The sequence below is a fragment of the Aspergillus piperis genome (assembly GCF_003184755.1).
Source record: "Aspergillus piperis CBS 112811 unplaced genomic scaffold BO85scaffold_26, whole genome shotgun sequence".
Classification (NCBI taxonomy): domain Eukaryota; kingdom Fungi; phylum Ascomycota; class Eurotiomycetes; order Eurotiales; family Aspergillaceae; genus Aspergillus; species Aspergillus piperis.
The window spans coordinates 324,091-342,391 of NW_020291616.1; the positions used below are offsets into that span (position 1 = coordinate 324,091).

Genomic DNA, 18,301 nt, shown 5'->3' on the forward strand with positions numbered 1-18,301 from the left:
TGGCCACCCTCTCATAATGCTAACTGTTCAACCTGAAGCTGAATCAATGGAATCTCCACTTTGGCCCCGCCAACCAATCACCGGATTATCTTCGGCTTCCCGCGCCGTCTCCGCTTGTTCTCCCATCCGCTCTCCATGCCTCTGAACTTAGCACCGAATCCCTCCAATCTCCCACTCCTCTAGCGCTAAGCCCCTTATTTCACACCAATGCCGCCTAGTAGACGGCCGCGTACCGACCCCATCGTCCGCGTCCGCACCGGTTGCTGGGCCTGCAGACGCCGCAAGAAGAAATGTGACGAAGCCAAACCCATCTGTGGGGGATGCGTGCGGAATAAGCTCACCTGCCAGTGGCCGACCATCATCCCAGGCCAACCCAAAGCCAACAATATCTCCTTCATGCCTGAAGAGGATGGCCATCAGGATCGACAGTCAAATGAAGATGGACCCCCTCGACAGATCAGCGTGAACCGGGAAACGTCCAGCTCGATCGAGTCCCGTTCTACCTCCCCATCTTCCCCGGAGGAGATACTACGGGAGTCCAACTCCCCGGAAGACACGTCTCGCGAGTCTCCCGCATCAGGTCCCTTGATTTCAATGGATCCTGCCCAGAATCCTGCCATCGGCAACAGCCAAGCCCTGGGAATGTCTGCCTCCGTTAGCAATCTACTCCCCCGGAGCCTGTCCATGTTTCCCGGCCATGGACCTGATTCTTATCAGCTGTTGAGCCACTATTTGGCGACGACAGCCGACTGCATGGCCAACGGGTCTACCCCGATCAATCCATTTTTGGTTCAGATCGTGCCACTCGCTTTCAGCAGCGATCTTCTGCTCCAGCTGGTTCTGACGCAGAGTGCTGCCCATCGGGCGTTTCGCTGTCATAAGGAGTCTGACGAGGTGGCACAGAAACACTACACGTCAGCCCTTCAGCTATTCCGAAAAGGCGTTACCGATTTTATTGACGGGAAAGAGTCAAATCCGCTCATGCTGACAGTAGGAGCGTTGGTGATGTGCTTTACAGAGGTACGCCTACATTACAAGATAACTGAACGAGGCTAACAGCTGCAGACGGCCAAAGGCGATATGAATGGCACGATATTCGATCATCTAACTGCTGCTAACTCTCTCCTCATTCGACTACTCTCACAAAGCGATACAGCGGTACCGAAAGACCTAAAAGACTTTGTTATCGAATACTACACCTACACTGCGGCCGTGAGCATGATCTCGGTTGATGCTCGTGTCAGTACCCAACTGTTCTTGAACTTTGACCTCGAACAGCGGGCGCGTCAGCTGCTGCAATCGGAATACGTGGGGAATCTATGCGGTTGCTGGCTAGAGTTACTGCTACTGATACCGTGTATTTTCGACTTAGGTCGGCAGTGGATGATGCATGATGGCCGACCAGCTATGCCCACTGCAGATGATATTGCCATGTTCAGCTCGCTGCAGGTGCAAATCATGCGGTGGACACCATATGCCTCGGTCAGCCCGGAGGTATTCCTAGCAGGGCGGATCTTCCAGCAGGCAATGCTCCTTTACCTGTACACCGCGCTAGGCGGGTTCTCCCGGGCGGAGAACGGCATGTATCAGGGATTGATCGAGACCGCGATTACAGAGGCGATGACTTATCTAGGACAGCTGTCTGGGACCGCGCGGATCAACTCTGGTCTCTGCTGGCCGATTGCTGTAGTGGGCTCTTGTTTAACCAATGCAGAACACCAGGATAGTCTACGCCGCCGGCTCACCGTTATGGTGAACACGTTTGGCCTTGGCAACATGCAAAGAACTCTACTCATACTGGAACACATGTGGCAGATGCCGCTGGACGAAACCGGTCCATGGAACATCTGCCGCGCCATGCAACGGAATCAAATATGGATATCGTTTGCCTAATCAACCAGTCTATCATACAATCATCACTCATAGCATCCTGACCAGACAGGTCGCTGCTTATTGACCCAGGTTCTTGGGGGCCTCAGTGGCAGGACCCTCAGGAGTCACATACGCCTTGGTCAGACCACCATCGACGACGAAGTCAGCCGCGTTGACGAAGCTGCTCTCATCGCTAGCCAGGAAGATGACGGCGTGGGCCTGTTCGATGGCCTCTCCGAAACGACCGGTCGGGAAGTGAACCTCACGACGGAAGCGCTTCTCCTTGTCGTCACCGAGCCAGTCCTGCAGAAGGGGGGTGCTGCATTCATTAGCTTCATCCCAAAATACACGGAGAGGATCTACTCACTTAAGCGGAGCGGGACACAACGAGTTGAACCGGAAACCTGCATCATCACCATCAGCATCATACCAAACAGACAGCAGTATCAGCGCAGCAGCAACTCACCCTCCCTAGCATGCACGATCGCCAACTCGCGAGTCATAGCCAAGACCGCCCCCTTACTAGCCGTATACGCCAACTGAGGCGTAGCAGCACCAACCAAAGCCACCATACTGGCTGTGTTGATAATACTTCCCTTCTTCTTGCCATGCTTCCTCAGACTCTTGACAGCATGCTTGCATCCATACCACACACCCTTGACGTTAATGTTCATGGTCAAGTCCCAGATCGCCTCGGGAGTCTCCTCCGAGTCGCCATCCTTAGCATGCATAATACCCGCGTTGTTGAAGATGACATCCAATCCACCCCAGGCATCCAGATGTCCCACGGCAGCTTCCACATCAGCCTCCTTGGAGACATCGACAACGCGAGTCTCCACCTTGCCGGAACGTTCGGGCACGACCTCGTTCACTTTGTTCAGGGCCTTTTCGAGCCCGGGACCGCTGATGTCGGTCATCAGCACGGAGGCGCCCTCGCGGAGCATGAGGATGGTGGTTTCGAGACCGATGCCACTGTACATAACATAGTATTGTCAGCTTTCATTCCTTTCCACATTCCCGAAGGGGGGAGGAAAGAGGGACAGGGAGAGAAATACCCCGCAGCACCAGTAACGAGCGCATTCTTTCCAGCAAGTCGTCCAACCATTGTGCTAGATTATGGAATAATCGTCTGCGTATGTATTTATGTCTTTGGAATGAAGTGGAAGTAGAATCAAAGTCAGATCAAGTCAGGGAATCGTGAAAGCGAACCGGCCACGGTTATAAGTAGTACGGAGTACATTACCCCTTGCTCAATAACCAGTTACCTAATAAATAAGCTAAATAGCTACCCCTCCTTCCTCGGCAATGCAGCAGCTCACCGCCGTTCCTCTCAGTACTATTGTGCAGATAATAGCTGGGTCCGCTCCACTGTCTGGCGCTGTATCTATCCGCCGGCGTCGGAAGCGCGAGCGCGCCCGATAAGCAGTTAGCTAGCTGGCTGGATGATAAGCGGTGGGATGGGATGGTGGGGTGGGGCGGAGGGGCTAAGTAAGTACCCCGCGGTCCGGGACCGCGGTAGCTCAGCTTTCCCCTGCTTTCCTTCACAGTTTAGCGAATGGATTCCAAAGGCATTATTGTTTGTGTCAGGTGAGAGCGTAGCTGTGCTTTTAGCATAACTTGCATATTGGATACAATGTATTTTTATGATGGTAGATTAATGATTAATGAGATTGAGGCAAGAGTCTGTTGGGGAGGAAGATAAGGTGTTTTGTTGTCTTGGTTTTGGTTATTTTTAAGTGATGATACTATTCAAGTGCTTTTTTGTTGGTAGTTATAAAATAAGTTAAGGATGAATGAGTCCTATGTTTCTACAGTTGGTGTGCTATACCCATTGAAAGATTGTATTAAGATCATCATCATCGTCAACATCAATTAAGCTATACAACTATGGAGAAGATCATCTATGCCTGCTGCTCCTTGATGTGGAAACTCTTCAACTTGTAGAACGCATTGAATCCCTCAGGTCCCAATGTACATCCCAGACCCGAGTTCTTCCATCCAATCCAGGCGAGGTCCTAGAAACATTAGTGACCCTTCAGAATTACGACGTCAATGGGAGGGGGAACGTACCGGACTCGGGTAGTCGCAACGGTTGATATACACCGTTCCCGCATCCAACCGCTCAATCAACTCCTCTCCCTTGGCGATATCCTTGGTCCAGACACTAGCCGTAAGACCAAAGTCACTGTCATTCATCAAAGCGACCGCCTCATCATCCGAAGACACCTTCATGATCGGCATGACAGGGCCGAACGTCTCCTCTCTCATCACAACCATATCATGAGTAACGTTAGTCAGAACAGTAGGAACCTGGTAGTTGCCCTCCGCAGGGGTGTTCTCAAAGGTGGGGTTCTGGGGCGTGGCGTTGACGGCACCCTTGGACAGGGCATCGTCGATGTGCGACTGAATGTTCTTGAGGGCTGCCTTGGAGACCACCGGACCGGTGGTGGTGGACTTGTCGTGGGGAGAACCGAGCTTGTATCTTCATTCGTCGCGTTAGAATCAGATCTAATTGTTTGAGATTGCGAAGCACTCACGTAGCTAATTCCTTCTGTACCTCCTCTACAAACTTATCATGCACGTCTGCGTGCACGTACACCCGCTCCACAGCACAGCAACTCTGACCCGAGTTGAAGACGGCGCCGTCCACGAGCTGTGCAGCCACGTAGGGGATGTCCGCATCGGGGCGGACATAGGCGGGATCATTTCCGCCGAGTTCGAGGTTAACGGGGACGATTCTGCGAGCGACTGCTTCGCGGATGCGGAAACCGCCCGAAGTAGAGCCGGTGAACGAGATGAGCTGGATCTGGGGGAGTTGGACGATCTGGTCGAGCACGTCGGGGGAGCCGACGTGGACGAGCTGGAGGACATTGGGAGGGAGACCGGCTTGGGTGAAGTAGGTGAGGAGGCGTTCGCCGAAGATGGGGGTCTGAGGGGAGGGGCGGAGGAGGACAGTGTTTCCGGCGAGGAGGGCGGGGACGAGGGCGTTGATGGTGACGAGGTAGGGGAACTGAATCGTTAGTGGAGGTTTAGAATTCAAAACAGTGCTGAGTAGCTTCTTACGTTCCATGCGGTGATGATCAGAGTCGGTCCGACCGGCTCCTTCTTCAGGAATCGCCTGAAGCCGTTCTCCGGCGTGCCAGGGAGAGACTTGAGGCTTTCCTCTGCGATGCTGAGGATGTGGTCTCCACGCTTGCGGAATGTCTCGATTTCTTTGGCGCTAAAGGCGATGGGACGGCCCATCTGGGTGGTCAATTCTTCTGCGAGGGTATCTTTGTTGGCAGCGATCAAGTCTAAGGCCTTTAGGACAATTTCCTTGCGCTGAGCCAGCGTGGTCTGCTTGTATGTGCGGAAGGCATCTTGCGAGGCTTGAGCGACCTGGCGGGCCTCGTCGAGCGAGAGACCAGGGTGCTCGAAGATGACCTTGTTGGTGGAGGGAGAGAGAGTGCGAATTGCGTTTGACATTATGCAGAGAAAAGTGATGGGAGTGGTGTGTTTGGAGTAGAATGAGGGATTGTAGATGATTAATGAGGGGTACTTCTTATAATGGTTGATAAGAGAAAGAGGGAGGGAGAGCTGTGCGTATCTCGGCGACCAAGTGGCGCGGTCTAGTGGACCGTGGTCCCGCGGTGGGCCTTTCTCCAATTCGCAGCACCAACCATCACTGAACATAATAATGTTTTTTCTCAATTTATTCTATTACTCTAATATTCCCAAAGCAAACCGACACATCGTCTCCGCAAATACTAAACCATCATGCTCTCTCCCCACCCTCGCCATCGCATTCTCATACAGCGCCTCTCCCAGCATTCCCCGCCTCAGCTTCAACAACTCCGACACCATAAACTCATTATATTCCGGGTGACCCTGAACACAAAGAATACGCTTGGGGACATATAACCCCTGAATACCACAGATAAAAGTTGCTCCCAGGTTGACACATCCCGGCGGAACCTCATATACGATATCGCGGTGCATCATATGTATAGCCTGCAGCAATAGAAGTAATCATTAGCATATATTAGCAATGCGTACTAATTGAATAACCGGAAGAAAAACCATACCAAAGTATCTCTCCCCAAAAGTCGTTTTCCAGCACTCGTCAGATCCACCGACTCAACAGCAACCTCCCACCCCGATACATTCGGACCGACGCGGGCTCCCAGCGCACGCGCAATAATCTGGTGGCCGAAGCAGATCCCAATCACGGGTTTATGGTGGATGAGGTAGCAGTCTTGAACAAATCTGGTGAGGGTGAGGATCCAGGGTTCATCTTTGTAGGAGTCGTGTTCTGCAAGACACTATTTAGCGGCATGCCTTATGCGATTGCTGGGAAGTGGTTGAAAGCACATACTGCTGCCAGTTAAGAGGACGGCATCAAAGTCCTCTGGCTTGGGATAGTCCACGAACGGTTGGACCACATTGATCTTGGTCAATTGGAGCGAGACATTTGTGTTGATGCGCCTGAGACCTTCCTTGAGGTGGGATTCGAAGATGTCGCCGTAGGGACCAAATTTAGTCCTGATAGGGTCGATAGGGGTATCACATTCGAGAATAGCTATGCGGAGGGATTGCGACATGCTGTATAGTGAGCTGGCGATGTTGAATGAAGATAGTATGGATGTGAGAGCTACTGTTGGGAAGGTATTCGCCACTACTACTACGGCCTTCTGCTATTACTATATGTTCCGCCTGTTGTAACCGCGTTCAAATGCAATGAATGTTATTATCCGCGGTACCTGTATGCCTGGCTACCAATTGCAGCTACTGACCGCGGAACCCTCTAAAGTGAAACTCTATTGGGGATCTATTCTCCAAAATGAAGCAGTCAGTATGCACGGAGTAGATCCGAGGCCCATGCATCACTTGTGACCCCTCACCCTCGCGATAAGATAAGCGCGGTCCCAGAAATCCCCGCAGCGCGCTCCGATCGGAACCGCGTCATCCCAACCAAACACTGGCCGTCTATACCAAGTCCAGTCCTAAAATTCGAGACCAATTGATTCCATGAGCTTCACATTACACTATAGAAATACGTTTTCGACCACCGGACCCGACGGCATAGCGGCGCCGTCGCAATCAAGGCGATCAGCCAGCTCCTACGTAGACGCCTCAATAGACTAGTTTCCCCAACCCAGCCTCCAAGCGTACCTTTTAAGTAGCAACCATTCCAAGAAATGCCCCCATTCTACGTTCCCTTACAATCACCCCCTTAATTCTAAATTTTGACGATATACACAATGGCTACGACAATCACAGCAGAGGACCTCCCCAACCTCCTCGCCAATGACATCAAAGTCAAAGTCGCCGGCGTCGACTGCGACGGCATCCTCCGCGGCAAGGTCATGTCCAAGGAGAAGTTCCTAGGCATCGCGCAGAAGGGATTCGGCTTCAGCTCCGCCGTCTTCGGGTGGGACATGCAGGACGTGCTCTACACCACCGAGGCGAACATTGCGCCGGCTGACTCGGGATACGTGGATTTTCTGGCCGTGCCGGATTTGAACTCCTTCCGTCGGATACCCTGGGAGGATGATATTCCTTTCTTCCTGGTGAGGTTTGTGCAGAACGACAAGCCGGTTTCGGCGGATGGGAGGAGTATGTTGCGGTCGATTTGCGATAAGTTGGCGGCGAATAATTGCAAGGGAATGGCGGGAGGTTAGTCAATGCTCCAAGAAGCAATGTCGCTGGAAATGTAGCTGACGTATGCAGTTGAATTGGAGTTCATGAACTTCCAGACCCCCTCGGAAGACGGATACGGCGCCAATGGCTCCCAAACCCGCGACATCGCCGCCTTTCTCGATAAGAATGCCCCCGGTGCGCTGCGCCCCTTGACTGCAGGCAGCTTCTCCTACAGCGCGACGCGCCCAGTGGCATACAAGAAATACTTCTATGATATCTTTGATACCAGCGCGCGATTCAATTGCGGCATTGAGGGATGGCACACTGAGGGTGGACCAGGCGTGTATGAAGCGGTGAGTTGAGTTGGCTTCAATTGAGTGCGCGGACCGCGCTGAGCTAACCCAATCAGGCATTGAAAGTATGCGATGTTAGCGACATGGCCGACAAGGTGTCTCTATTCAAGTAAGCCCACAACAGATGTGATTGCTCTGGACTTCAAGCTAACGAACAGACTCCTCGCCAAATCCATTGGTGTCGAACACGGCATCACGCCCTGCTTCATGGCCAAGCCCATGCAAGGCCAACCCGGCAGCTCGGGCCACATTCACGTCTCCCTTACCGATCTCGAGGGCAAGAACCTCTTCGCGCGCGACACTCCCGACCCCAATGCTCCCTGGGCCGACGCAGCCGGACTGTCCGACCTGGGCCGACAATTTCTCGCAGGCGTGCTGGAAGCGCTCCCGGACATCATGCCGCTATTCGCACCTACTATTAACTCGTACAAGCGGCTGGTGGAGAACTTCTGGGCGCCGGTGAATATTAGCTGGGGATTGGAGGACCGCATGGCGTCAGTAAGAATTATCACGCCGCCCGTGTGTAAGCCGGGAGCGACGCGGTTTGAGGTGCGGATCCCTGGCGCGGACCTGCACCCGCATTATGCGCTGAGTGTGATTCTGGCGGCGGGATGGAGGGGCGTGGAGAAGAAGTTGGATATTAAGGTGCCGCCGGTCAATGTGCAGAAGGCAGAGAAGATCAAGGCTGAGTTGCTGCCGAATACGTTGGAGGAGGCGCTGAGGAGGTTCAATGACAAGGGGAGTGTTGCGAGGGAGATTCTCGACCCGGAGTTTGTGGACTTTTTCACGGCGACGAGAGAGCATGAGTTGAGGGTGTGGAGAGAGGCGGTTACGGATTGGTAGGTCCTTCGCTTCTGCCTTTGATTGACTGATATACTGACCACTTTATAGGGAGTTTAAGCGTTATATCGAGACTGTATAGATACCTTTGCATAGATCAATTCCATTATTTGTCTGTTGATTTGTCCTGGCAGCAGAATAGTCCTTAGTAAGCGTCTATCGGCAGTGATAAGATGGCCCCACATCCCTCCACATCTCCAGCCAAAACTATATAAGAATCAGGGACAGCCCACATCTAGCTACTTGAACCCTCAATTGCACCCAATCCTTGAATACACCGCCACAAAGTATACTACAGAAATGGACTTCTCCCTCCAATCCCACACATCCTTCATCGGCTGTCCAGCCAGCGACCTACCAACCCCATCTCTAGTCCTCAGCAAACCCGTGCTGGAGAGAAACATCCACCGCTTACAACAAGATGTACAAGAGCTGGGACTGTCATTCCGTCCCCATGTAAAGACATTAAAGGTGTCCCACCATTCCATCTTATGCCTAAACATCACAATCTAATATGACCCTAAAGACCCTCGAAATAACCCGCCTCATGCTCTCCAACGGCCTCCACCGCGGCCTCATCGTCTCCACCCTGAGCGAACTCCGCGGCGTGCTCCCATTAGCAGAAGAGGGCAATCTCGACGAGGTACATCACCCAAAATCCCTTATCTATAACCCAACCTAACTCAAGAATGAAATAAATAAAGGCCCTCTACGGCCTCCCAATCTACCCCTCCGCCCTACCCCACCTCCACTCCATGCGCAAATCCCACCCGAATCTCAACATTCTCCTACTGATCGACTCACCCCAACACATCCCCATCATCGAATCATTCAACAATTCCATCTCAGATGGTATCCCTCCCTGGCCGGTCTTCATCAAACTAGACGTCGGATCGCGCCGTGCCGGCGTAGACGTGTACTCCCCCGACTCCGGGCCCGAATTGGAGGAGTTAGTGCACTTCGTGGAGGAAAGTAGCGCGGTAGAATTGTACGGGTTCTACTGCCACGCAGGACATTCGTATTCTGCCAAGGGGGAGGAAGAGGCGGGGAGGGCGTTAGGGAGTGAAGTTTCGGGTGTGTTGCAGGGTGTTAAGCTGATTAAGAACCGTGGTGATGATGGGAAGAAGAGGAAGATAGTCCTCTCGATTGGATCAACGCCTACGGCGCATGTTGTTCGTCAAGTTAAGCGTTTCTTAGCCGAAGAGGGGAATGTAAATGGTGATGTGGATGTCGATGTGGAGGTTCATGCTGGTGTGTACTTCCCCCTTTATCACCCCCCTCATACATATACGTAATCCCTTGGATAATGCGAAGCTAATAACACCTTTATAGGAAACTACCCCACCAACGACCTCCAACAACTCAGCACCGATCTAATCACCCCCGCGGATCTGGCTGTCCGCGTGCTGGCTGAAGTATGCAGCGTGTATCCGCGTCGCAACGAGGCGCTGATCAATGCCGGGACGGTGGCGCTGTCGAAGGAGACGAGCGCAGTGCCGGGGTTTGGGAGGGTAGTTGAGAGGCCTGAGTGGGGGGTGGTGAGGATGTCGCAGGAGCATGGGATTTTGGGGTTATTGTCTGGAGGAGCGGGGGATGGGGAAGGGAAGAAAGTGGAGGATGTGTTTCACGTCGGACAGAAGGTCATGTTGCATTGTCAGCATGCGTGTATTACGGCCGCGCAGCATTTCGTGTTTTATGTTGTTGATGGGGAGGATGTGGTTAGGGAGACGTGGGTTCCTTGGAAGGCGTGGTAGTATTCCTTCGTTAGTATATACTAGCAGTGAGGTGGTATTATAGATGTGATATGAGATTGATTGAAATTTGAGATAGAGGTGAATACCAAATGCAAGCTAAATACACAACAAGACACTCAATCAAACATAATATGCAGGGTATACACGCTCATTCGTCGCTTTTCGTGTCCTCCACCGTAGCAGCAGCCGGGTTAACCGGCTTCTCTTCCCCGCCATTCTTCTCTGCATCTTTCTCCTTCTCATCCGCCTCCACTCCATGATTCTCCAATGCATCCTCTCCCTTGCCATTCTGCTCCCTCTGCACCGTCTTCCCCTTACTCTCTCCAGCCGGCTTACTCTCCACCTTCTCTGTATCACTCTTCGCCATCTCCGTCCCCGACTCCTCCACCGGCTTATCCTTCCCGCGCTTAGCCTTTGCCCGGCGGATCAATCGATTATGGTAGTCCCGGCCTTCAGCCTCGGGATCTTCCTCCACGATGCGCCTGGCAGCTTCGCGTCCAATAACTGGTAATCTATCCACGCCCTGTGGTGCCCCGTCCGGTATGAACTTCGGGTCCAGGAGTCCGATCTGCACCAACACGCTGGCTTGGTCCCAGTACATGTGCTCCGAGTACAGTCTGCCCGCGCGCAGACTGACAATGCTAACTAGCACAATCTCGACCCGACGATTCGTCGGCGGAACACCAGGTAGCATCCAGGGTATTTCCTGCGTGTGCTCGAACGACGCATACAGCTCATCAACAATACGATCCGCCCCCACAGTACGAGAAATCAATCGCAGACGCATCGACGGAGGCAACTTGCGCAGAAAGTGCTGTTCGTAGAAGCGGCGCAGCGCATGTGTCCCGATACCACCGCTCATGGTTGGTGTGCAAGTAAGCGTCGGGTTGAGATGACCAACATAAGGCTCCATAGTACCAGTAAGGTTCATGGAGAAGAAGCGCGCTGTACCAATTAGCCCTCCATCCCCAATAGACACCAAGTAATAAAGGTATGAACTCACCCTCAAGCTGCTCCTCCCACCTATTCTCCAAATCCAAATCCTTCCCAAACGCCTTCCTCAGCACCTGCAACGTGCGACTAAACGCCAAATCCGACGCCAACCGATCAAACTCCTCCAGATCATGCTCCGCGAACCCCGGCTGCGCCGACTCATACGTAAACGCCGGCCAGCCGATCTGCAATCTCTCGCCCGTCCCGATACCAGGGTTGATCTGCTTCGTCGAGCGATGTTTCTTCCCCTGCAGCCCAATAACCGTCGGAATAGTCACCACGTCCACCGTATCTCCAGCAAGATGCATCAACACGCGCACTGAGAATGGGAATCGCGATCGCGTATCAGGGATCGTAGTGGGATAGTATGCGATGAGGGCTGCGAGACGGCTGCAGTTTGTCGATTTGAGGTAGTAGTCAAGACAGTAGGAGGCGGCGTCGCCGAATGCTATACACCACAAACCCCAACAGTTAACCCTACTCCGATATACTCCCTTTGAAGAGAAGAAAGTAGGATACTCACCAATAACAGCATAATTATCCCCCACGCCCAACCCATCCTTAACGGACTTCAACCGCGCCTCATACTCCTTCCCCCCATTATTATACGGCGCATAGACAACATCAAACCCCTCGTCGGCCCAGGCGCGCAGCGTCTCGGTATCAAAGTCCGGGGTTTCGGCGGAGACGCAGACGCGGGCGGTGCCGAGGTTGGCGTTGTTGTAGATGAAGCCGGTTGCGCCGGGGGCGTTGATGGATATGGAGGCCATAATAGAAAGACTCTGCTGCTTCAGCAATTACTATGTATGTATGTATATTAAGGATTAAGAATGTACATATAGAAAGAAAGAATGAGGATGAAACAAGCGCAAGTGTAAGTAAGTAGTAGATAGAATGTGTATGGTATGGTTGGTGTGGAGCGCGGGCCGCCGGATGGCTACGTCATGATGACGACGCCGGCAGGGCAGGAACGAGAGCAGGTATTTTGACACTTACTTATTATCTGTCGTTATTCTTCTGATGTGGATTGGGTTTTATTGGTATTGTGACTACATGTTACTTTGTATCCCATCTGATCAATAGGATGATGGGGACATCTGACGTGGATTCATCTGGTCAGGCGGATGTCTCTGCCGCTTGCCAAGAGTGGAGAGATGGTGTAGATATTTATTGCGAGGAGGACTGCGTATATTTGGTTTCGGAAGATAAACAGACGGAAATGAAGTAAGAGGAAAGTAAATAGGAAGAGGAAGGGTAGTACTGGAAGATATTTCGATGCTATAGTTACTCTTTTCCCTATGAAGCATAGATGTCATCCTACATGCCATCGAGAAGTATACTAATGGATCCAAACCTTAATCGAACCATGCTTCCCCATCGTATGATCCTCTAATCAAATGCAATTCGCAATACTGCCAGTCTGTGGAGCTGTACTTTGTGCTTCTCATTACAATAGACTATTAATATCGTAACCGTTATGAACACAATTTACCCTGTAAAGCCACGGTAAGCTTCATCAAAGGACAAGCATGCGCCATGTACACCATGCACCAGACTCCCACTGTATCCATCTCGTAACATATACGAAATAAACATATTGAGAAACCCCAATCAATCTTCGTAGTCTTCTTCGTCGCTCTCCTCCCGAATCAACCGCTGTCGTTCCTCATCCTCCTCCAGTTCTTGCTCCCGTGCCCGTAGTCGCCGCCCGGCCACGTACACAAACGATACCAGCGCGGTTCCGATCACAAAGCCAGCGATGGCAAAGAAGATGTTGATTGGAATGGGATTTCCATCAAAGGGACCATGAGTCAACGCATCGAGTCCATATTGGGCAAAGTTCACCATTCCCGACACACAGATGATGGTGCCATAAACTCTGCCAAAGGTGGCAAATCCGAATACCTTCGTCGCGTAGTCACTATTTGGAACAGTCAGCAGGAGCTCCTTAGAACAGTGGATGGGTGTACTTACGACATGGCCGAATAGTAGAGTGGTCGCAGCAAAACAAACAATGTAACGGTCACGTATCCTGTCCACAGAACAGGTACGGAGTTCAAGATGCCAATCACCGTCGTCAGAACCACAATAATAGCCAGTACGGCAGGCACACTAATGTGGTCAAGGAGGAGGCCCACAAAGGGCGTGGAAATAATCCCGCCAACCGGCAAAGCAACATCGAAGAAGCTGTTGATCTGAACAGCGAGTTCGTCCGAGTCGAGCATATACGCGTATTGAGCACGGATGGTGGCAATGAAGTAGTTCATCCGCAGCATCTGCAAGACCGTCATCAGAGTAATCAGGATGAACCACGGTGTGGCCATCTGCTTATGGGCAGGCTGGCCGTGGAGCGCCCCCCAGACGGCGCTTGCAGCATGGCGATCCTCTTCTCGTTGCTCCCGTTCTTTCCGCTCCCCCTTGTCTCCCAGCACCTTGGCAATCTTGCGCATCTTGTTTTGGCGTCGCTCAGCGCGCTCACTCCGGACACGTCGCAGCTCCGTGTCGCTCTCGATATCGTCATCCGAGTCATGGATATCGCGGGTAGCGTCCTCTGCTTTTTCGATTTTCACTTCAAGTTCATGCGTACCCTGGTAGTCATGGGACGGCATGAGCGTAATCAACGCAACGAGAATAAGACCAGGCACTGCGGTATAGCTTAGGAAGAACTTCCCAGGATCAAAGGATCCATTGGTCATCTCGTAGACCAGACGATAGAAGAGGTACACCGCTGCAGACGCATCGAAGGCGCCAGTGACAAGAGCGACGATCGTACCTGCATACTTGGGAAACGCGTTTGCGATCTGAAAAGAAGGCACAAAGATGAATGTACCTCCCAGTGCGAGGAAGAAATTCCCCACCATGTAGCCATCGAACTGTGGCTGGGAGAAGGAGTATGCCATCAGTGAGCTACCAAGCGCAAGTAGCAGGCAGCCGGCAAAGCCACAGATACGTGATCCATAGCGATCGAGGATAGTGCCGACCGGAAGGGCAGACACATTGGCTGTGATGGAGCCGATGGTAAAGAATAGGTTCAACCTGCAAAAGTCAATACTAGCTCAGCTAGACCAGAATTGAGGACCCACCTTAGATCCTGTTCGGAGCAGACTTCCACCCCGTCGCGTAATTCGTCCTCGGTACACAGATCTCGATAGACACCTTCTGCGACCAGAACCGGCTTCAAGGCAGCGAATCCGAAGACCACGCCTGCCGCGAACCAACACGCAAGTATAGTAACGATAACCTGGGCTAGAACGAGTCAGAACGATATTATTTATTTACATTATCTCAATTGACGTACCCAGTCGCTTTGCGGTCGAAACCTTATAGGCAGGAGTTCCAGCTACCTCGACCGGAGCAGGTGGAGGCTGGAGGACATCGTAGCTGATCTTGCGATGGATCGGAGCGAAAGGCTCACCCGTCACCGCGGTCGCAATGGTGCTATCATCCTGATGTTCAGGTTCTCGATCTACACCTTCGATGACAGAAACGTGCTGCACCAAAGACATTGATACGTCTGTGATTTAGTGTTGTCGCGGCAAACACGGGAGGAAGATTCCGTGGGTGGTTGTGGATGAGTTAAGTAAGTGGTAGCCCGGGCGCCAGTCGAAACTTCTGGATGTTGCAACCCCCTTCGCCACATCCCTTACCCATGCGGGGATAGCAAAAACCGGGTTTGGGGCACGAGAATGCAGAATAGTGGGTCTGCTTCCCTATCGTCTGCTTTCATGCGGTGAAAGAGATGCCTGACAGTAAACTCAATGGGATGTTGATGGATGGAAAGGACTGGGGTGACACCTGCCTCGACCGTGCTGGTCGGCCGCCTTCTCCACCAGCTTATCTTACTCCACTTTTGCACAACTCTGCAAGATTCCGTGCACCAGAATCTCCAGATGTCTTTGTGAAACACACTTCTGTCTGTCAATCGTCGATTCAGGATATCTCTGAGTCATGAGAAGGATCTCGACTCCACAATTACATCGGTCGGCAGCTAGGGATATTCCATCTGCACTTAGCAAAGCACCTAGTCAACTGTCAACATAAAGCGCAAACCAATCATTCAAGAGCTAGAGGCAATGGCCCTAGCCTGTCATCCTACTCATTGGCTTATCTCAATTTAGACTCGCGGAATGGCGACATAGTGGCTTGACGAACGCTTCTAAACCGACCTATAACAGTGTAACCAGACTTCTAGATATATTGCTCGCGTGATTGTGCCCCTTATCGATCGCCAGAGATATCTCTACGCCAGCAAGAACATTAGCAACCCTGCATAGGTTGCATGTTACTTCCCACAAACAGGTTCCATCGACAAACCCACATGGCCAAACATTCATAGAATGCTGTCCATATATTGTTATAGTCTACTAACTAAGAATAATAATCAAGGGTAGATGCATTCACGTCCTACGGAGTCTTATTGCGACACGCCAAGTCAATGCGAATACCAAGAATGGGAAGGAGATAGCGAACCGGACTAGTTGAAGGAAGTTCAGGCCTCTCCATGTCTCCTTGTCACTCGAACTGTTCCCGCAGGGTAGTATCTCAGTTATATCTTTAGTATATCCGAAGGTATACTAAGCATAGCAGTACGCTTGGCGGTTATCCATTTCCTAAGTAGAAGCACTGCTGCAAATGCCCTCAAGTGAATCAATTGAGCACCTACTGATTGACAACAGATATTCTTCTAGTAGCATGGAAGAAGCCGGACACCCACCCAGCTCAAACTCGGTCCATATATCTATATTGAGACCGGAGGAACACTGCAAGATTATAGTGGGACATGCGTATGACTATGATATAACTACAGTCCCCCGGGCCTCAAGATATCAAACCATGACCCGGACAGCCAGATGATGGTCTCGTCGAGCCTACGCTAGGGAATCGCTCTATGTGGGTGTGTGAAGCACCGATTCGAATTGGCGTAATTTGATCTGCATGTGGTAACAGGTGCATACAGCAGGCAGATCGATAGCACATCGCCTGTTTCTCCCACTGGTGACAGGCCAGATAACGTCCGTGTCATTCCCTTCAACCTGATCAGGTAGCACCGCTAGCAGGGGGAGTTGATTAGATCTTACCTGGGTCCCGTTGCAAGGTACTTTGTTGTCTGGTGCTCGGTGCTCGGCGCTCGCAGCCTTGCTTACCACTCTGTAAAATCATCGCTCGACGCCCTCTCATCAGCGCCCTTATTTCACATCAATCTATACTAATATTATTATCTATGGTTTGCTGCCCTCTCGCCACCCGCAACCTTCAGTCTTCGACCTCAAATGCCTCCCGGAGCTGCATATCGTATTTCTCCTTGTCTTTCACCTTGACATGCAGGAATGGAATCGCCCCTTCCCTCCAATAGCTCATATTGATTCGGAAGAGGTCACCGTCGACTATGTGGCCCTTTGCGAACCTGGTCTGGATGTGGTCATAGAAGAATTGGTGGATGCCTAGAGGACTTCGCAGGCAGAGGCTGTACCAGAAAGTTCTTGTCTTCCACCCCTGTTCCATGACTGTCGAGAGTGATGGTGTTTGGTCTCCCTTAGCGCGAATCATCTTTTTTTGCTCTTGAAGGATATTTATAAATTCCTCGCGGATTTTGTTGTATGTTTCAAGATCTAGGTTATCCGCAGTCTGATCTGTGAGCCAGGTGGGAGGATGTAACATTTCAATCGGACGCGAACATGCCCACTCCAAGTCAATCAGACATCTAATATTCCAACTACTGTCAACAAATATATTACTTGGATGGAGGTCAGTCAGCTGCAGGATTAAAGGTCCACGACGAAGTTCACGCTGGAAGAAATGCGGGAATAAGGCTTTCATCATTGTCAAGGCTGTGATCTGGTAGATTCCGTCCATTAGATCCATGGCTGCATTGGGCTGGTGTTGCATGCGGCTGTCATGGCACGCAAGGAGATCCACCACGTAAGAGTCAACTGTTGAATACGTGAAGTCGCGAGGCATATCAATGGGAATACTCCCATTCTCAAGTTCCTGAATCTCGGAAGATAGAGGCCGATTCGATAAAGTTAGGTAACCATTTTCATCGATAACAAAAGACCCGATTCTCGGCAGGGGAACTCGAGCAAGCGTTAGAAAGATCGTGCTCAGATCTCGAAAGAGGTTCGCTCGCAATATTTCGTCGCCGTGATGTGTGCTCCACGTATTTGAAAGCATTTGAGAATCGTCGATAAATTCCATCAAGAGATAGCCCATACCCGGATCATCAGGGTAATTGACGGGGTGCGGAACATATCGCGTGGGGATCTGATACCCGAAGAATGCCCGTAAGCGGCGGCGGATGGAATGAAAACATCGGGCCAGAAAAGGCATGTTTTCGATATCCGTGAACTGGTTTGTAGTTAGTTAAAAACTCAGTTCTCACCAATCTGGATACGCTTACACATTGACCTGTTGACAGACCAAACCCATATAAGCGTGGAACTCGAATGGAAGGGGCCATCTGTTGCATCCATGCGTAGGTTCCAGCCTCGCAGCGGAGCTTTTCATCTGCATTACCGGGTCGGAAAGCCTCACCAATCCGATAAGGAAGCGGGATTCTGACAAGCATTTTGTTCGTGCCTAATTCATTATGCATATTTATCTGAACAGGAATACATAGGTTGAAGCTTCCGTGGAGCCACTCATCGGGTTGGGAGACCCGGCAAGCATCCCCTGACCGGAGGTTAAGATGATGCGACACCACTGTCTGGATCCAGGAACGGTGTCGGTAGACATGGTCAAGAAATTGATCCCGCTGGGATGGGAATGTCAATTTGTGGAGAATATTACTCTGGTCATCTTGGGCCTCGGAGTATGTAATCTCCTGATGAAGGAGTCGACGAGTCTTTGGCATCGGTGTGTAGGGGGAAGAAA

The 18,301-nt window shown here is 51.6% G+C and overlaps 9 protein-coding genes across 9 annotated transcripts; 3 read left to right on the forward strand and 6 right to left on the reverse strand.

Annotated features, from left to right (window-relative positions):
* Positions 1-176: 176 nt before the first annotated feature.
* BO85DRAFT_165979 (Zn(II)2Cys6 transcription factor) lies at positions 177-2,197 on the forward strand. The gene is made up of 2 exons (XM_025654264.1): positions 177-1,020; positions 1,066-2,197. The coding sequence occupies exons 1-2, from the start codon at positions 208-210 to the stop codon at positions 1,891-1,893; spliced, it is 1,641 nt and encodes a 546-aa protein (XP_025511038.1). The 5' UTR covers positions 177-207; the 3' UTR covers positions 1,894-2,197.
* Positions 1,859-3,050, reverse strand: BO85DRAFT_453500 (oxidoreductase, short-chain dehydrogenase/reductase family). The gene is made up of 4 exons (XM_025661068.1): positions 2,928-3,050; positions 2,339-2,844; positions 2,240-2,276; positions 1,859-2,191 (listed from the first exon to the last, which is right to left on the reverse strand). Exons 1-4 carry the CDS (start codon positions 2,975-2,977, stop codon positions 1,951-1,953), a joined length of 834 nt encoding a protein of 277 aa, XP_025511039.1. The 5' UTR covers positions 2,978-3,050; the 3' UTR covers positions 1,859-1,950.
* Positions 3,051-3,700: 650 nt separating this feature from the next.
* BO85DRAFT_453501 (aldehyde dehydrogenase family protein) lies at positions 3,701-5,416 on the reverse strand. Its single transcript, XM_025661069.1, has 4 exons — positions 4,936-5,416; positions 4,410-4,882; positions 3,943-4,354; positions 3,701-3,887 (listed from the first exon to the last, which is right to left on the reverse strand). Exons 1-4 carry the CDS (start codon positions 5,335-5,337, stop codon positions 3,774-3,776), a joined length of 1,401 nt encoding a protein of 466 aa, XP_025511040.1. The 5' UTR covers positions 5,338-5,416; the 3' UTR covers positions 3,701-3,773.
* A 132-nt stretch (positions 5,417-5,548) lies between these two features.
* Positions 5,549-6,452, reverse strand: BO85DRAFT_406737 (type 1 glutamine amidotransferase; the record flags this gene model as incomplete). Its single annotated transcript, XM_025657343.1, has 3 exons — positions 5,549-5,862; positions 5,937-6,163; positions 6,227-6,452. 3 exons carry the CDS (start codon positions 6,450-6,452, stop codon positions 5,572-5,574), a joined length of 744 nt encoding a protein of 247 aa, XP_025511041.1. The 3' UTR covers positions 5,549-5,571.
* A 444-nt stretch (positions 6,453-6,896) lies between these two features.
* Positions 6,897-8,805, forward strand: BO85DRAFT_453503 (glutamine synthetase family protein). The gene is made up of 5 exons (XM_025661070.1): positions 6,897-7,527; positions 7,582-7,844; positions 7,901-7,953; positions 8,003-8,683; positions 8,736-8,805. The coding sequence occupies exons 1-5, from the start codon at positions 7,113-7,115 to the stop codon at positions 8,764-8,766; spliced, it is 1,443 nt and encodes a 480-aa protein (XP_025511042.1). The 5' UTR covers positions 6,897-7,112; the 3' UTR covers positions 8,767-8,805.
* Positions 8,806-8,984: 179 nt separating this feature from the next.
* BO85DRAFT_505262 (alanine racemase domain-containing protein) lies at positions 8,985-10,566 on the forward strand (the record flags this gene model as incomplete). Its single annotated transcript, XM_025664326.1, has 4 exons — positions 8,985-9,140; positions 9,211-9,327; positions 9,389-9,935; positions 10,017-10,566. 4 exons carry the CDS (start codon positions 8,985-8,987, stop codon positions 10,436-10,438), a joined length of 1,242 nt encoding a protein of 413 aa, XP_025511043.1. The 3' UTR covers positions 10,439-10,566.
* On the reverse strand, positions 10,476-12,395 carry BO85DRAFT_406748 (dienelactone hydrolase). The gene is made up of 3 exons (XM_025657344.1): positions 11,955-12,395; positions 11,442-11,879; positions 10,476-11,383 (listed from the first exon to the last, which is right to left on the reverse strand). Exons 1-3 carry the CDS (start codon positions 12,199-12,201, stop codon positions 10,587-10,589), a joined length of 1,482 nt encoding a protein of 493 aa, XP_025511044.1. The 5' UTR covers positions 12,202-12,395; the 3' UTR covers positions 10,476-10,586.
* A 460-nt stretch (positions 12,396-12,855) lies between these two features.
* Positions 12,856-15,183, reverse strand: BO85DRAFT_406751 (putative MFS transporter). Its single transcript, XM_025657345.1, has 4 exons — positions 14,730-15,183; positions 14,515-14,677; positions 13,406-14,467; positions 12,856-13,352 (listed from the first exon to the last, which is right to left on the reverse strand). The coding sequence occupies exons 1-4, from the start codon at positions 14,935-14,937 to the stop codon at positions 13,043-13,045; spliced, it is 1,743 nt and encodes a 580-aa protein (XP_025511045.1). The 5' UTR covers positions 14,938-15,183; the 3' UTR covers positions 12,856-13,042.
* Positions 15,184-16,484: 1,301 nt separating this feature from the next.
* BO85DRAFT_166036 (uncharacterized protein) lies at positions 16,485-18,288 on the reverse strand. The gene is made up of 2 exons (XM_025654265.1): positions 17,829-18,288; positions 16,485-17,776 (listed from the first exon to the last, which is right to left on the reverse strand). Exons 1-2 carry the CDS (start codon positions 18,279-18,281, stop codon positions 16,685-16,687), a joined length of 1,545 nt encoding a protein of 514 aa, XP_025511046.1. The 5' UTR covers positions 18,282-18,288; the 3' UTR covers positions 16,485-16,684.
* Positions 18,289-18,301: the final 13 nt, after the last annotated feature.

Coding starts and splice junctions, on each gene's coding strand:
- BO85DRAFT_406751 (XM_025657345.1), bottom strand. CDS start 14,937: ATGTCTTTGGTGCAGCACGTTTCTGTCATCGAAGGTGTAGATCGAGAA. Junction 14,678..14,729: donor TTCGACCGCAAAGCGACTGG/GTACGTCAATTG, acceptor GACTCGTTCTAG/CCCAGGTTATCGTTACTATA. Junction 14,468..14,514: donor TGCTCCGAACAGGATCTAAG/GTGGGTCCTCAA, acceptor TGACTTTTGCAG/GTTGAACCTATTCTTTACCA.
- BO85DRAFT_453500 (XM_025661068.1), bottom strand. CDS start 2,977: ATGGTTGGACGACTTGCTGGAAAGAATGCGCTCGTTACTGGTGCTGCG. Junction 2,845..2,927: donor CTCGTTACTGGTGCTGCGGG/GTATTTCTCTCC, acceptor TGTTATGTACAG/TGGCATCGGTCTCGAAACCA. Junction 2,192..2,239: donor TTGTGTCCCGCTCCGCTTAA/GTGAGTAGATCC, acceptor TAATGAATGCAG/CACCCCCCTTCTGCAGGACT.
- BO85DRAFT_166036 (XM_025654265.1), bottom strand. CDS start 18,281: ATGCCAAAGACTCGTCGACTCCTTCATCAGGAGATTACATACTCCGAG. Junction 17,777..17,828: donor GTCTGTCAACAGGTCAATGT/GTAAGCGTATCC, acceptor ACTACAAACCAG/TTCACGGATATCGAAAACAT.
- BO85DRAFT_406748 (XM_025657344.1), bottom strand. CDS start 12,201: ATGGCCTCCATATCCATCAACGCCCCCGGCGCAACCGGCTTCATCTAC. Junction 11,880..11,954: donor GGATAATTATGCTGTTATTG/GTGAGTATCCTA, acceptor TGTGGTGTATAG/CATTCGGCGACGCCGCCTCC. Junction 11,384..11,441: donor GTGGGAGGAGCAGCTTGAGG/GTGAGTTCATAC, acceptor TAATTGGTACAG/CGCGCTTCTTCTCCATGAAC.
- BO85DRAFT_165979 (XM_025654264.1), top strand. CDS start 208: ATGCCGCCTAGTAGACGGCCGCGTACCGACCCCATCGTCCGCGTCCGC. Junction 1,021..1,065: donor TGGTGATGTGCTTTACAGAG/GTACGCCTACAT, acceptor TAACAGCTGCAG/ACGGCCAAAGGCGATATGAA.
- BO85DRAFT_453503 (XM_025661070.1), top strand. CDS start 7,113: ATGGCTACGACAATCACAGCAGAGGACCTCCCCAACCTCCTCGCCAAT. Junction 7,528..7,581: donor TTGCAAGGGAATGGCGGGAG/GTTAGTCAATGC, acceptor TGACGTATGCAG/TTGAATTGGAGTTCATGAAC. Junction 7,954..8,002: donor GACAAGGTGTCTCTATTCAA/GTAAGCCCACAA, acceptor GCTAACGAACAG/ACTCCTCGCCAAATCCATTG.
- BO85DRAFT_453501 (XM_025661069.1), bottom strand. CDS start 5,337: ATGTCAAACGCAATTCGCACTCTCTCTCCCTCCACCAACAAGGTCATC. Junction 4,883..4,935: donor TGATCATCACCGCATGGAAC/GTAAGAAGCTAC, acceptor CTAACGATTCAG/TTCCCCTACCTCGTCACCAT. Junction 3,888..3,942: donor GTTGCGACTACCCGAGTCCG/GTACGTTCCCCC, acceptor TAATGTTTCTAG/GACCTCGCCTGGATTGGATG.